This window comes from Parasteatoda tepidariorum, chromosome 1, assembly GCF_982258835.1.
Source record: "Parasteatoda tepidariorum strain Cologne lab strain chromosome 1, Ptep-v5.0, whole genome shotgun sequence".
Lineage (NCBI taxonomy): Eukaryota > Metazoa > Arthropoda > Arachnida > Araneae > Theridiidae > Parasteatoda > Parasteatoda tepidariorum.
Window position 1 is genome coordinate 25,205,548 of NC_141755.1, and position 16,416 is coordinate 25,221,963.

Here is a 16,416-nt window from a genome sequence, read left to right on the forward strand (position 1 = left end):
TGCGTTAACAAACTGATCTAATTTATGAAGATCGAAAAATTATTATTTAAATCAATATTGCAACGTGAGCTAGCTTAATAGCGGATCCACTCGGATTGCTTGTACTTTCCATTTAACAACCTGTGACATCTTCTCAACCTGTTGACGTGTCTTCTCAGGGTCACCGTATGACCCCTGCTAAGACGTGAAGTTAAGACGTGACTATGTCACATCTTTGTCACACAGTGACATTACTGGGCGGTTAAATGTTTCATTGTAGTCTCATATTGACGTCCAAAGACGGACATAGAAACCTTTTTTAACCTATTCATCGTAAAATCCACACGTGACTTTACAAAGGAGTCACCATGAGTTTCACATATTTTCCGCTATTTCGTATAACTGTGCTATGTGGGTTGTGACCACTTTTCCAACATGGTCGTGTTAAAAAACTACGTTATAATTTTAAAAAAAGAACTATCTGACAATAAATTAATTTTGAAAACCTGCTACAGTAAATATTATTGAAAAACTTTTAATAGCTATTAATAATCAATTTAACTCATTACTGATTTAGTATAATTTAATGACTTTTCCAATTGAAAAGTTATCCCCATACATTTCCCTGTTCACTAAATTTTTATCACATTAATCAAAAATGATAATATTTACCACAGTGAAAAAGTGTTTTGTAAAATATCTGAACTCTATTAGAAGAAAAAAATGCATTGAAATAACTTTTGAGTATTTATTTCTTTGAAAGTAAGTTTAAAACGCATACATTTATCATCTTTTATCATGATCTATACATTAAAAGATTCTAACAAATATATCAGCTCCATAATAAAATGTTTCATAATGTCTCATTTTTTAGACTAAGGTTCACTAAACTTTCTTTCTTCTTCGTGTGTCGATCATTCTTAATAAAAAATATCATTCATAAATACTTAAGCTTGAAACTTTAAATTATTATATCTTTAATAGAGATAAAATTACAAATGACGCAAGGTAAAAAATAAATATCAGCAAAAATATAAACAGGCAAAAGCAACAATTCAAACGCAAAAAACTTTTTACTGCTAATATAATTTTTATTATCTGGCTTTGGAGTTCTGAGAACGTGAAGTTGAATTTCGCATTCAAAATCCTGACGATTTTCTGATAAGCGAGACAACTCAAATCTCAAATAAAACCTTTTCATTAAAATGACGATGAAATTTTTTATCAATTGCTGAGCAAAACAATTACAATTTATCGCGATATTACTAACAAAGAAAATTTGAATACAAATGAAATTCCTATCTCCTTCCGACTAACTTGTGCTCTTAAGTTTTCCCTGAACTAGGTACTGAATGAAAATATAATTTACAATTGTTTTCCGATCATTACAAAGTAGAATTTATCGTCATATTATCACCAGAGAGAATTCTCAGTTAATCAAAATTTTGACCCTTTTTTCAAATAGCTAAATGCTCAAATATAAGCTGCAGCTTCTTGCTTAATAAGTTAAGTTAAATTTTTTTTCTTGAACCACTCTAAGTGAATTCATCTCGATTTTACAGAAAAAATTAATTATTCATCAATAAATAAATAATCAGTTGATGGTAAAGAAAAATTTACCATCTACAGTAAACAAATCTCATTTGAATAGGCTGACTGGATCTGCTATATGCTGTATTGCAATACAACTTGTAATTGATTTCTAACCACTACAAGCTGGGAAATTTAAAAAATTAAAATTTTGACCACATTCCTACTAGATAGAGTGCTTGAATCGCAACAGGAACTTTTGAATAATGCAAGTAGTAAATGTTTCCTAATTTATACAAGAAAGTTTTATCTCAATTCTATCATCGCTCCAAATGTCGACCGTTTTCTATTATAAACTAACAGTGTAAAAACTAAAAGAAAAAAACCTAATAAAATAAAATAAAGTTTTAAAAAATATTTTGTTCAAGTGAACTAAAACGGAGAAAATAATTTTCTCTTTGCAAGATTTAAACCAAAAATACCTAGGGTCGCATCACTTAAGTATTCAAATCTTCATCGCCACTGAAAATTCCCTCCACTTCTTTTAAATGTGATGTCTACGTTGTTGGTCTAGCAAAAATGAAACTATTTTCCCTTTTTTAATCCACTTGAAAAATGTAGTTCCTAGAATTTTCGTTTTATTTTATTATAATAACTACTTATGCAAGTCTCGATATTTCTTTCAATGCCATTGACCTATGTTATTAATCAAAGCAATGAATCCTATCCACTTGTTCCATTTCTATTTGAATCAAAATATAAAACCTTTAAGAATTTTGCGTCGGATGAAGACCAACACATAAATACTTGAAAGTATGCATTAAAATTTCGTCTATAACTTAAACTCCAGAACAAAATCTATAATTCTCCTCTAATTTTCGCTTCGTAAATAAACAGGTGAATTCTGCCCAAGTTTTCCACTTCCGGCGTTAAAAGATATAAAATCTAATCTTTTATGTTTATCGTGTGTTTACCGTCACCTTTCAGAAGAAATTATTGCCTGGCCTTGATCTGGAGCAAAATAACCTTGATCGTTTTGGCAATGAAGAAAAAGTGTATCAAAGAAGTAGACATTTTTCTTTTTTTAACTCTGAAGAATTAGTTGTTAGGAATTTTTTTTTTCACTTCCGGTTAATCATAAATACATATGAAAAATATATTTATATTAAAAATATATATTGATGGATAGAGAATTTGTCTGGATAGAGAATTCGGGGATTGAATGTTTTTTAGCTGTTTCGTTCTTCGGAAATGATAATTTAACTAGAATGAAGATTAATCTTTTCTTTTTAGTTAATTGAAGTGCCTGTGGCTCATTTCAATGATAGTGAATGAAATCTTGAGTGTTGGAATGTTTTTCACCTTCTCCGTGCTTCAAAAATGACGATTTAACAAGAATACGTACTGACATATTTTTCTTTTTCTAAATGAAAAGCCTGAATTTAATTCGACGCAGTTTTTTTCTTTCCCATTTAAGGAAATACTACTGCTATGATTCTTTTTGTAAAAAACCTTTCTACATTCAAGTAAAACGTTCATATTCAGGTAAAAATTTTTCTGTTTTAAAGCAAGTGATATTTTTGTTTCTTTCCATTGTGATTTTTAGCGTAGATTACTAAAGTTAAAGTAAAGTTGAGTCATTGAGAGAATGAATTTCTATAAGAAACTTCTAATATATATTTGAATTTTCAATTAAACGTGAAAAATTATCAAAACGTTAATTTGGTAATAATACAATACGATTAACTGGGGATTAATATTATTGAAAAATATCCGAAAATTTATTTTTATTTTAATTTTTTATGATGCGACTAAAATAGTTTTAATTAAAAAAAAGGCATGGTCGAGGGAAAGAAATTTTTTTCCCCTACAATAATTTTTCAATATGAAAAAAAAAAACATAAAACAAAAAGAGCTACATTTTGAAGTTGCGAAAAAGTCAAGTTAGAAATCTTAAAAAAATAATTTTTTTTTTATGGTCTTGTGTTTTTTCTAGTGGCTGTAGACTATACACTACTTACAGTGGCCAGCAAAGATTAGAAGTCTGAGGCAAACACTTTGGCCCATAAAAGAGTGGTATAATCATTAGAAAGGAACTGTTTAAATTAACTGTTTAAAAGGAACTGTTTGTTTCCAATGAACATGCATACATTGGAAAAACATGAATTAATTGAAATATAAATACATATTTTAAATTTATTTTTATGTAAGTATGTATGTTTTAATATATTTTTATGCAACGGAAATTGTTTCATGGTAAAAAATTATTTCAATTCGACATCTTTCACCCCAGTATTTTATTGCACATAAACTTCATTATTAAATTTGCTTGAAAATCAGATTTATTCATTTTAAAATATTTTCCTCGAGCAAATATTTCCCACTTAAAAAATTTTAATTTCAGTTGCAAAATAAGAATAATAGAAAAATTATAACTTAGAAGTTACGTGTATCTCTTGCTTAATATATAAAGTAACTTTCATTATTATTTTTTTTCAGTTAAAAGTTCTCTCCCTCACCATAAATAGTAGAAATAAAAGAGCGAAAAAATGGTTTAATAACAGACTAATTTTTTTTTTCTACCGATCGATTACTTCATAATTTTCAATAAATCATAAAATGATCCTTTTTTATCCCTAATTCGGTTGGCGCATTTTTGAAAATTACATTTTTACTGTTTGTAAAAAATAAGTAAAATAATAATTTTTGTAATAGTAGTTTGCGAAGAGTAATTATATGTAAGTCGTCGATTTGATGCTTCCTTTTGTTGGATGTTGCCCCTTTGACCCTTACCCTATGCCACTGACTATTAATTAGTTGGTTAGATGAAAATAGACTAATTCGAATAGAAAATATGCACCCTCTTTAACGCATGTTTTTTATGCATCTTTTTAATGTATGCCTTCAATTACAGAAAGAGACCAAATGCTTAGCACAAATATACAACAGGGAATCTTGATGTGCATGTAGATTAATTTGTGTGCATTTTATTACTTTGAGATGTAATGAAAAACATTTTCTTTTCACTTAAAATTTTTGTGATGTGACGGATAATGGATTTTAACGGAATTAGGACTGTTTCAGGCTTATCTTTTGTAAAGAATATTTTTAGTCAACTTGCAGCCCTTAAACCTCCTTAAAGTCAGCATCTAACAAATTGCACTATATTTGGTATAATTAAAACTCTTAAAAAATGTTTTTCTTCAATTTTTTTTTTTTTTTTTTTGTTTTTTTTATGAAACGATTATTTTTGTAAAAATATAGTTGCTTTTACTCTTGTTAGTCAAAATGTTTAATTGCAATAATATATATTATTATTGTAATTATGTAGTATTTAATTATTGTAATTTATTGTAATTACAGATGTTTAATTACAATAAAATATTATAAGAAAAGTAAACAACAATCAATCAATCTTTAGTATAATTTTCTGGCATAAAAATATGGGATTATTTAGTAAAGTGTATTTTGTTTTATAACCAAAACAAAAAGGAATACATCCATAAAAGTATTCTAAAATTTGTAAATACTGTTAAAACTAAACTGTATTATATTTTACAAGCAATAATTAAAAATAATATATACAAATTTATTTTTATATTTTACAAGAAAATACGCAAAAGTTTTGCTATTTTTTGTGTGTGTGAGTTTAATCTTAAAATAAAAATGTCAACTCTTTTTCGACTGACTCACAAATCGATACTGGAGTTTGATATTTGGAGGAAATGTCAGTTGCAATTATCAACGAAAAAAAGAAATAATCACGAACGCAAATTTGAATCTCTTTCTAACTAATTAGAGTGCTTAATATTGAACTGGAGCTGTGTGCTGAACGGCAATACAAATTACAATTACAATTTACTGTTACAGTTAAAAGATTACAAAGTTACAATTGTTTCCTGAATCATGCAAACAAATTTTATTGTCTATCGTAATTTGGATAATTTTTCAATGTATACACAAACCAAAAAACGGATAACAAAAAAAAGACGAAAACAAAACAATACAAATTTAATTTGCCAAAATGAAAGAAAATTACCCCCTCCCTTATGCCTTTCGAAAATATTGCGCCCTTCGCTTGTCGTTCAAGATCTAACTCAACTGGAAAAGGTTAGATTTTAAATTTTTTATTTCATTTTATCATAAATATTACACATATATTTTAGATTATTAAAGATAATTCTCATTTTTACATATTGTAAATTTCTGTTTGTTTGGTAGAAATTTCAGTCCAAATTCTTAGTCCATAGTGGTTAGTGGGCGGTAGTTTCCTTGCAGAATTAAAGTGTTATGGCTGCTTAAGAGGCATCTTAATTTGGATATGATGTACGTTTAAGAAAAATTGATTTATTATGTAAAACTTAAATTGAACATAGTCACATTCCAAAATTATAAAAATAAAGCAGAGAAGACCCTTAAAGGGAACAAAACAAATCATTCTTTTAACATCGAGAATTTCTGTTAAGATAGGTATTCAACGGTTATGACAAAGGACAGTTAAGAACATGGGAAGAGATCCATGGTTGGCAATTTATTGAAAGATAAAACAACCAAAAATAAAGCCAACCCCCCATAATCAATATTAAACTTGAAAATAATTTGGCGAAAGCGAATCGCAAAAAGACTGTGAGAATTATATAACCATGTAACTGAAACATTTATGTGGTAAGAAGTAAAGAATAAATAGTTATAAATACATTTTTGTTTTCGATTTAGTCGTGACAGTGAATTGATGACTCTTACATTTGTAAGAAATAAAAAGTTAGCCTTTACATTGGTTGTTAAGATAGAAAAAAATAAAATACAGGGTATTTATAAAGTACCATACCATAAAGACCCATTTTGATATTTTATAACTCATAAAATAATAAAGATAGATTAAAATTAATAACATAAATGGTTAGATAGACTCAGAAAGTTTTATGACCCTTGTCAATGAACTTCCACGTGTGCCCGCCTCGTCGCACGGAGAATATCAACTTGATTGTCAATTTCACGCCAGGTAGCGGCAAGCGTTATGAGTTATGAAACATCAAAATGGGTGTTTCTGGCATTGTTAATCGCCATAATGTGCGCATATGGGGATCTAAAAACCCCCATGAATACCGTGAGACACAAAGGGATTCCCCAAAGGTTAATGTGTGGTGTGCACTAATGCACGACCGAGTCATTGGGTCTTTCTTTTTTACAGAAAAGATGGTCTCATCAGTCGTATACTTAGACATGTTGGAAAACTTCGTATTTCCACAACTAGAAGAGCTTCAGCAACATGTCTTTCTGCAACAAGATGGTGCACCACCTCATTGGGGTATCATCGTTCGTAGTTCTTTGAATGACCATTTTCCAGGAAGATGGATTGGGTGAGGAGGTCCAATTCCTTGGCCACCCAGATCACCTGATATAACGCCGTTGGATTTTTTTCTTTGGGGATTTATAAAGGACAATGTTTACAGGAGGATCGTGTTGAACATTGATGACCTGAAAGCCAGAATTACAACCGCAATAGTCTCTGTGGATGCCGACATGCTTGCCGCTACCTGACGTGAAGTTGACTATCGACTTGATATTCTCCGTGCGACGAAGGGGTACACGTGGAAGTTCATTGACAAAGGTCATGAAACTTTTTGAGTCTATCTAACCATTTATGCTATTAATTTTAATCTATCTTTATTATTTTGTGAGTTATTAAATATAAAAATGGGTCCGGGACTTTATAAACACCTTGTATATTCGCTTTTTAAAAAATGTAATAATTGGTTTAATTTAATTAAAATTCGATTAAAAATGTTTAAGGAAGTAAGTTTAAGAATTTTTAAGAGCTAAGAAATATGTAATGCCTATTGTGGCATCACAGTATGCTAGTATTTTTAAGATTTAAAATTAACCGGCAATTCAAACTAAACAATGATATTGTATGAAAATCAACAGATTTTATATTCTTCCCTTTATAACACACATAAATATGATTTCGAACTATTGTGATTGTTGAAATACATTACTAGAGCTACTCTTGTTTAAATATTATGAAACCCGACGGTCTGTAGAAGCCAGTTTACAGCGTTATCTGAAGGAATATAATTCATCTTCAGCGTGAGAATTTGTCTTAAAATATAGATGTGATTTTTTCCCAGACCTTGATTATTTTGAAACTGAAAAACTAGCTTCCTTTGTAAAAATCTGTGCGTCTGGAACCCTTTGTTTTTTTTTACAAGGAAGTCACAAAATACAAGTGTGACATTTAGTGGGAGGAAACTGTCATATAAACAAATTACATTAAAAGAAGGGTTAAAAACATTCCTTTTTAGACTATAGAAAGTCGTGGCATAATTTCCCCGACCACGAAAATGAAGGCTGCTCAATCAGTTACTGTTCTCGTAGCTTTTTTAATCCAATCTCTATATGGAAATTCAAGTGAGTTTATGTTTTTTAAATTTGAAGAAAAATTATGCAAAACCTCTAATTTTAATACAGTTTTCAATGTGTTCTGAAGAAATTTCTTGATTAAAACATATCACTACTTCAATTCAAAAAAATATTCTATACAGTTTTGAGCTCAATATTTTTACTTCAATTATGTCATTTTAGTAAGAAATAAAAGTGATAGAAATACAAGAAAAAAATTTATTCAGACAATACATAAACAATTATGGTTTATATTTTACAATGATTCACAAAGGTAAGTTTTGTAGAACTGCCTAGCCATTTCAACTTATAAAGAATTAAATTTCGTGTTTTTAAATAGTTTATTAACAATTAAAATGTATCAACTATTAAATCGATAGTTAAATTGATGAAAGTATTATAATTATGTCGAATATATTATAATTAAATCAAATATAATATAATTAAATCGAATTATAATTACATCAATAACAGCAAAATAAGTACATAAAAGTATAAAAACAAATTCATTAATTCATAAACAATAATATTTAATGTTATATCGAGACATCATTTTTGTATAATAGATTATTAAAAGTTAAAGCAAATTAGTTCACTCACAGACAGTTAAAATGATATCGGAATTTCATTCCGATATCATTTTATTTATATAGTAGACGAACAACAGACAAAACCGATTAGTTGACTCATAAGTAAAATTTAATGTAACATCGAGACATAACTTTTGCATCGTGGTTTACAAACTAATTAATTCATAAACAAGTAAAGTTCTATTCACATACATAATTTTATTTGTATAATGACTTATGACAACAGCCTGTGACCAATTATTCGACTCATAAAAAATAAAATTTATTGCTACATCAAAACATCATTTTTGTATAATAGATAATTTAAAATTAAAACTGATTAGTCAACCCATAACAATTAAAACTTTCATTCAGATATGATTTGATTTACGTAGTAAACAAACAGCAATTTAAACCGATTTGTTACCTCATAAACAATAAAATTTAATGCTACATTGAGACATCATTTTTGTATCATAGAAAATTAAAACTGATTTAGTCAACTCGTAGCAATTAAAGTTTCATTTAGATATAATTTTATTTATATATTGGACTAACAACAATCAAAACCGATTAGCTAGCTCATAAGTGAAACTTAATGCCACATCGAAAAGTCATTTTTTATAAATAGTTTAAGCTAGTGTTTCATTCAAATATTATCTTTATATATAAAGAAAAGTATTACGACTTCAAACTGACTATTGAATTAAAATAACAGTTCAAGAATATGTTTATTGAGATATTGCTTTTGTTTAGCAAACTATCAATTAAAAAACTTATTAATTAACTAAAACATAGTTAAAGACTATGTTTCCTTGAATCGTCGTATTTTAAAACATATCATCAATTGTTAAAATTGATAACATGTTTCATAAAGGCATTTAAGTTTATGTTTCATTCAAATATTTTGTTGTATAGATTAGCATATATTTCATTCGTATATATTTATACTGCATATATTTATATTCTACATTTTTTCCGTATATATTTGAATATATTTTGTATATATTTTACTTCCATGAGACGAAAACTTAATATATGCTCAAAAGCTTACAATATTTGCTTATTGACACTTATTTGCTGATAAAATTCCTCTAATACTTCCTTAAAGATTACAATTTTAGAGATAATATTGCAGTGAAGAATAAAAATAATTTATGAATAGTGCTTCATTCAATTATTCTAGCTCACACGTAATCATGACAAGAGTAATAAATCTAAAAAAGGAAATTTTAACGGTTTTTTTCACATTCTAGTAAGGTTTATGTTTTCTGAAATTTAAAATAAACTGTCATTACTGTACTTATTAAAAATATTGCATTGGATTTTGCAAAATATCATAAACGTTAAGAGATATAATGCATGAAAAACATTTTAAATTAGGCCTATTTTTAGCAAAAATATCTTTTTTACTCAAATTTAAGTTGATATTATAGAATATGTATCATTTCTTTTCATTATTATTTTTTACTTGAATTATAAACCTTTTTATTAATTATTTTTTTAGAGTATAAGACATGAACAAATTTCCTTGCCTAATGGTGGTTTGACAAGCATTGAGGGTGATTTGAATGACTTAAATGTAAAGATTTATTAATACCATAACAGCAATTGCTAGTCGTCTATAGCAGTAATTATAATCAATATAAAATAACATGTATGAAGCAATAATTTTGTCTAAAGAAATATCAAATATTTATTCGATGACAAAAAGCGACTAATTGGAGTTGAAATTGCTAAATGAATTTTGTCCGGCAAATTAAAGTATCCTTAAGAGATTTAAATATGCGCTTTCTTTTATTTGTCTTCTTAATATTTTGCGGTATCATCTTCATTTTTTTTTTTTTCGTGTTATGCCTCTTAACGATTTTCGGTTTGGCATGGATATCCGTCTAAAACCTTGATTTGGTAAGATGGGTCTATCCTCCTTTTATAAATGTATAAATGTATATGTATATGTATAATATATGTATAATATAAATGTATAAATGTAAATGTATATGCATATTATAAATGTATTTTCTAAAAATGTATTATACAAAAAAATAAGCAATAGGTATACAGGGTTTCTGAATATTCCTCTAAATACATTAAAAAAACTTTTTCTATGTTTGTCAATGATGCACAGTACAGGAGCGAAGAACTTGTATGAAAATAACACACTTTTCCAGATGAAAATCATATTATATGGGATTTTCCTGCAATTTCACTTATAAATGCCTAATAAACAGAAACAACACGAGATGCTGCTTATGTCATTATGCAATCTTATGCTAAATAAATGTTTAATAGTTAATAAATAATTAAACTTCCAATATTGTTTCTTCCAACAAAACATGTTTCCCAATAAGTAAAAACTCAGTTATACGACCCACTCAAATATTAAACATCCCTTCTGATTTGCAAGTGCTTTTGCAACTTTATTTAGTTTTTAGGATTTAATTAATTTTTATCTAATAAGGGTGAATATATAATCATAATTGGCATTAAATAGCGACTGATTCCTAAATCGCTGCGCATAATTTTTCACGTGAATACGAATCACGATGGGCGATTCATATTCACCAATACTCTATTATATTTTCAACATAATTTCTTTATATATTTAAAAGTTAGGCTGAATCTAAAACAGCAATAAAAGTCATTAAATATCATCAAAAGCACTTTTAGTAATCAAATTATTTGTTTATATGCAGTACCCTCGACTACTCATAGCAGAAGACTGACAATTTCTGAATTAGATTACTATGCTAATACTGATGAAGGAAAAGCCATCTTGGAAAAAGAGTTTGAAGTAAGTTTTGTCGATTAAAATTTGTTTATTTTAAAATTAAAATACCTGTTTATCTGAAAATATAATGATTGTCTCAAGTTAATCATATAATAATTATGAAATTAAAAATCGGTTCTAATTTGTCAAAAACTTCTTCCATAATTAAGAACATATATGAAACGCTTGATTCTATTTCATTTTTGAAATGTGTGCATTATAAGGAGTATTTAAAAAGAAATATTTGAAGGAAATACTTAAAAATGTTTATCATTTGCACAAAGACTCTTAAAATTTATGATTTAGAATTAATTTTTTAAGACATCGCTTCTGTATTTAATTACAGTGTGCCACGAATAGAGATTTCAAGGAAATACTCTATGAATCCACACGCAATTCCTCACTAGGAAATTCTCTAAGCATTTATTCTCATTTTTTAAACTTAACTGAGTTACTTTTTAATAACATGCTTATTTAGGCTATAATTAATTGTAAATAAATAACTCTAGTTATAATGAAAAGAAAGCAAAACAAAGAAAATTAAGAAAAATACTTAGTTTTATCTACTGCGCATAAGCTGTAAGTATGTAGAACTCATAGAATAAATTAAAAGTATTTGAGAAAAATATAATGAAAATTTATGAAAAGAGAGTAAAAAAATAATTAAAGTAATGAAAAGATATAATCTCATCGTCAGCTCATACGATTATATCCGCAAAAAAGAGTGATTTTTAATATTGTATTCATTTAGCCAAAGCAATATGAATGCAATATTATAAAGCACTCTTTTTGGCGGATGCAATCGTGTGAGCTGATGACGAGATTATATCTTTTCACTATTTTGCTTTCGTCTTCTTAAATATATAATATTTTTGTTTTAATAAAAAAAATTTCGTTTTTATTCTTAATTCTTCTTCTCTTTTCATAAATCTTTATAACATTTTTTCATATATATATATATATATATATATATATATATATATATATATATATATATATATATATATATATATATATATATATATATATATATATATATATATATATATATATATATATATATATATATATATATATATATATATATATATATATATATATATATATATATATATGTATGTATGTATGTATCCTAAATTACCAAGGAAAAAAAAGAATTAAGGTGTAAATAGCATACCATTTAATCTTCCTCAATATATGAAGTCATTTTATTATTCAGAGTGTTTCATAATAACAACGCTTAATGTATATTTTTAAAATCTTTGTAAGAAATAAAATCAAAAAATGTGTATATTAAGGGCTGATATTGAATATATGTAATGAAAATATTTTATTAAAGGGAACACTGACTTTTTTATTATACTTATCTATTATTTTCTTAAATAAATCAGTTTCCTTTTCTCACTAAATAATAATTATCCATTTGTTGATATGCTTTTGTTTGTTTTAATGAAACTGAGGTACCGTTTACTTACCCAAGTGTACCTTACACTCAAATCTACTTAAAGTTATGGGACACCTACCAAAATTTAGTGTTAAATTAATGAATGTACCGAACTTTGAACAAACATTATCAAGCAAATGAAGAATAAAAGCAAAATATGAATCTTTAAAACTCGGATTATTTAACAAAAAGGTGATAGGTGGCTTCTTTCAGAAGGTGAGCGCAATCCAGATCCACTTGAGCAATAAACTGGTTCTTGATGGTTTTAATCTTTCCATTGCTCCATTTGATTTCATTATTTTCATCAAAATATAATGCAGTTTTCATTTTTATTTCAAAATAAATTTACAACCCCTATTTGTCTATTTGTAAATATTTTTTCAAGTCATTCGATAAAAAATTCTTGGAATATGTATTTAAGAAAATTATGAAAAAAACTGCATTCCTTAATCGATATAATCTGTAGTCACGGCAAAATGTAATTCTAAAAAATTCCTTTCTTGCTCTAAATATAGAATCAATACAAATTTTAGAAACCTCTATGCGTTCGTTTTTATATTTACTTCAAGTTCATGCTATTTTTAATGAACCTTAATAAAGAAATTTTAAATTGCTTTATTAAAAGAGCAATTCAATTAATACTGCATAATGTTATAATGAACTCATTGGAAGTTGTGAAAAAGCTAGGATTTTGCTTGCTCTTAAGTAAATATGAAAAGTAGGTTTTTCATTCAAAATATAACTATAATTTTCTGATATCATTTTACATTGTGATAATGCAATGAAATAAGTTTTAACTCTCAAAAAATATGATTTTGTTTCATTAAGACAGCCCGATATATATAAGAAATACTAATGTTAATAAACATTTGAACTCTAAACTTTTTTTAAATTAATCACTTTATTTTTTCTGACATTTGTATAATAAAAATTAATAATAATACATTTTATAATGAAAGTATAATAAATGATTAGGAAATGCTCGTAAGGCAAAAATATACGGTAAGTAAAAACATTGCATAAATTGTTACTATCGTTAAATTAAGGTCCTAAGGAATTTTGGTCTCTTTTTATCTCACTTTTTGTGTATTTTTTCATAACTCTAGAGTTTTTAAAGGGAATAAAAAAAACTAATGAACACAATAAAATTCGTTTATTTAAAGTAATTCCATGTGAGAAATAATTTTATTTATTATTTTATGTAATAATAATGGTGGAAAAAATTTTTAATTTTAAGAGATACAAATGTTTACATCATTTTAAATTACGCAATTTTAAATGAGTTATAAAGTTTCAAGATAAGTCGTGTTTTTAAGTTCTCATTTAAAAAAATATCAGTAGATTTCTTTCAAATTTTTGATTTTGTTATCTAAATTTACATAGTTTCAAATGTGTACCTTACAATTGAGACATTGATCAATATTGAACAAAATAATAGAAAATAATTATTAAATAAATTATTTTTGAAAAAAACAAATTTTATAATTATATGAAAAATTTATTCGATTTGCTTAATCAGTTCTGGAGAATTCTGGTTCGCAAAAAGTAAGGAGCCAAAAATTTCGACCACTCTTCATATTTAACTGTCTTGAAATTATTTAGCATACTGCATTTTAATGGTTAGGAATTCAAATATGTCGGAAGAAAATATTTTTATTTAGGAAAAGTATGGTTTTGTGACTGATTTCATATTAAATACCTATATAGTCATAAATTAGTAAATTTAAGCCCTATACCTTGAACCATTGAAATTTATATATTTATACATATATATATTTGCTTAATATATACTTTAAAAACGTTAAATGTTAGAACATAAAATGCGTTCTTTTTTAATAATAATAGAGAGATTTTGTACAGAGTTTGTCTTGCTTAAACCACAACGCAAAACTAATTTTCCACCTCTCAAAGATTACTACGATTTGTAGGGAAGTTTTCGCGCATGCTTTGTTCAAACTTAAATAGCAATAGCGAGAAAGCGTAACGCTGTGCAAAATCTCTCTAATAACCTTCAAACTTGCTATATTTTTTATAAAGTGTTGAATTGAACTTGAACTTTCTATGAAATTGAATCATATTATCGCGTAATTGTGTGAACTATTTTATACTATATTACGGTTCAACTATGCCCCGTATTTCGATTCAAAGAATTCGAACGATATTATGGTTCAATCCACTAAACAATTACTGCCAGAAGACTGTAACCAGACAATTTAAAAAATATTTACCTTCTATATTCGCAATTAATTTCATTTGCAATTTACTTACATAATTTGAAATTGTTGATTTCGTTCTAGAATGTCAAAAGAACCGTCTAGAAACCGTAAGAATCTTAAAGAAAATAATTAAATCTTTACTTGATAAATGTGCATCAAAACAAAATATAATGCAAAAAAAAGATCAAACAAATGCTGCAATAAAGAAATTTAAATATTTAATCATTAATTACTACATTGCTGATTAAAAATAATTTAGCAAGTTTCGCAACTTTCATAGAGTATTCAACATATAGTTATTTTATTTTTGATAGAAAATTAACCCCATACATTGCGCAAATGTTTTTAGAAAATATTACAAAATTATTTCTTAAAGGTTAATTAAGCAAATTCTAAAATAACGAACCATTTTAAATTGCATTTTTTTAATAAATTCTTTTTGAAAGAAGTTTCAAATTTTATGTTTCAAATTATTTAGAATACTCAGCGACATGTATCGTTAAATCTTTTCCCAAATATCTACTAATAAAAAGCCATTAACGTGAAAGAATGTATAGTACAATACTCCGATATTATTGCTTCGATTACATAAATTTGTAACATTTGCCTCCTTTGTTACATTTCTAGTCAGGTGTTGCTAAAATGCATGACGAATTTTTTAAACAAACGAACATGTGTTTCATGTTTAGAGTGAATGGAAATTTGACTAATATTTAATTCAAGCAATTTGTAAAGAATAATGCACATTATGAAAGTAACAATGCAAAATAATTATTGCCAAATGTTTTTAGTGAAACAAAATAATTTTTTCCTATTAATGAGCAAGTCTCCTTATATCCATTGTTACAAAAAACAGCTTTAAACAACTTAACGAATAAAACCTTGATAAAACAAAATGTAAAAATGAATATTCATTGATGAATGAATGAGGGGAAAACCGAAAATGAAAAACAAGCTCATTAACTTTTCAAAAATTTAGCTATTATGATTATTATTTTTAATACATATTTGTTCCTTACCTATAAAATTAGACATTTTGGAGATTGCGGAACTTTTGATCGGTAATATGGTTCAAATTTACTGCAATCTTAATTTGAATGATTATAAGTGGAATCATATTTTGTACTACTCTTGTAAATATACAAAATAATGCTTCAACTTGATTCAAAGCGTGTTACACCTTATAAGAATTACCGTACCGTTGTTACACCGTATTATTATTCGATATACCGATATTATAGTTTGAAGATAAACCAATTTTTCTAAAAATGTCAAAATTAATTAGAAATTTTAAAAAAATTATAGAAAAGAAACATTACATTTTATTGGAATCTTCTTCTTTGTCAGCGCAACAGCCCCTTGCAGGCCTTGGCTGCCTCAACAGCTGACAAACGCCAGCGCCACCTATCCATGGCAACTCCCTTCCAATTTCTATTCTTTAGGGTTTTCAAATCATTTTCGATGTCGTTGAACCATCTAGTAGGGGGTCTGCCTCTGTGACGTGAC

General features: G+C 26.9%; 2 protein-coding genes across 3 annotated transcripts in view; one reads left to right on the forward strand and one right to left on the reverse strand.

Annotated features, from left to right (window-relative positions):
* Positions 1-2,296, reverse strand: part of LOC107437870 (glucose dehydrogenase [FAD, quinone]) — a 51,821-nt gene extending 49,525 nt beyond the window's left edge. The window contains exon 1 of the mRNA XM_087160410.1: positions 2,275-2,296. The gene's annotated coding sequence lies outside the window, so the exon portion shown is untranslated. The remainder of the gene's footprint in view (positions 1-2,274) is intronic.
* A 245-nt stretch (positions 2,297-2,541) lies between these two features.
* The window catches only part of LOC107450277 (receptor-type tyrosine-protein phosphatase T), a 32,859-nt gene continuing 18,984 nt past the window's right edge, over positions 2,542-16,416 (forward strand). The window contains exons 1-2 of one of the 2 annotated variants that reach the window (XM_087160413.1): positions 2,542-3,054; positions 11,177-11,274. In XM_087160413.1, the coding sequence (XP_087016539.1) occupies positions 2,937-3,054; positions 11,177-11,274 (216 nt within the window). In that variant the 5' untranslated portion in view covers positions 2,542-2,936. Of the gene's footprint in view, positions 3,055-7,760; positions 7,921-11,176; positions 11,275-16,416 lie in introns of those variants that run through there. The other variant, XM_087160415.1, reaches the window with a different exon arrangement.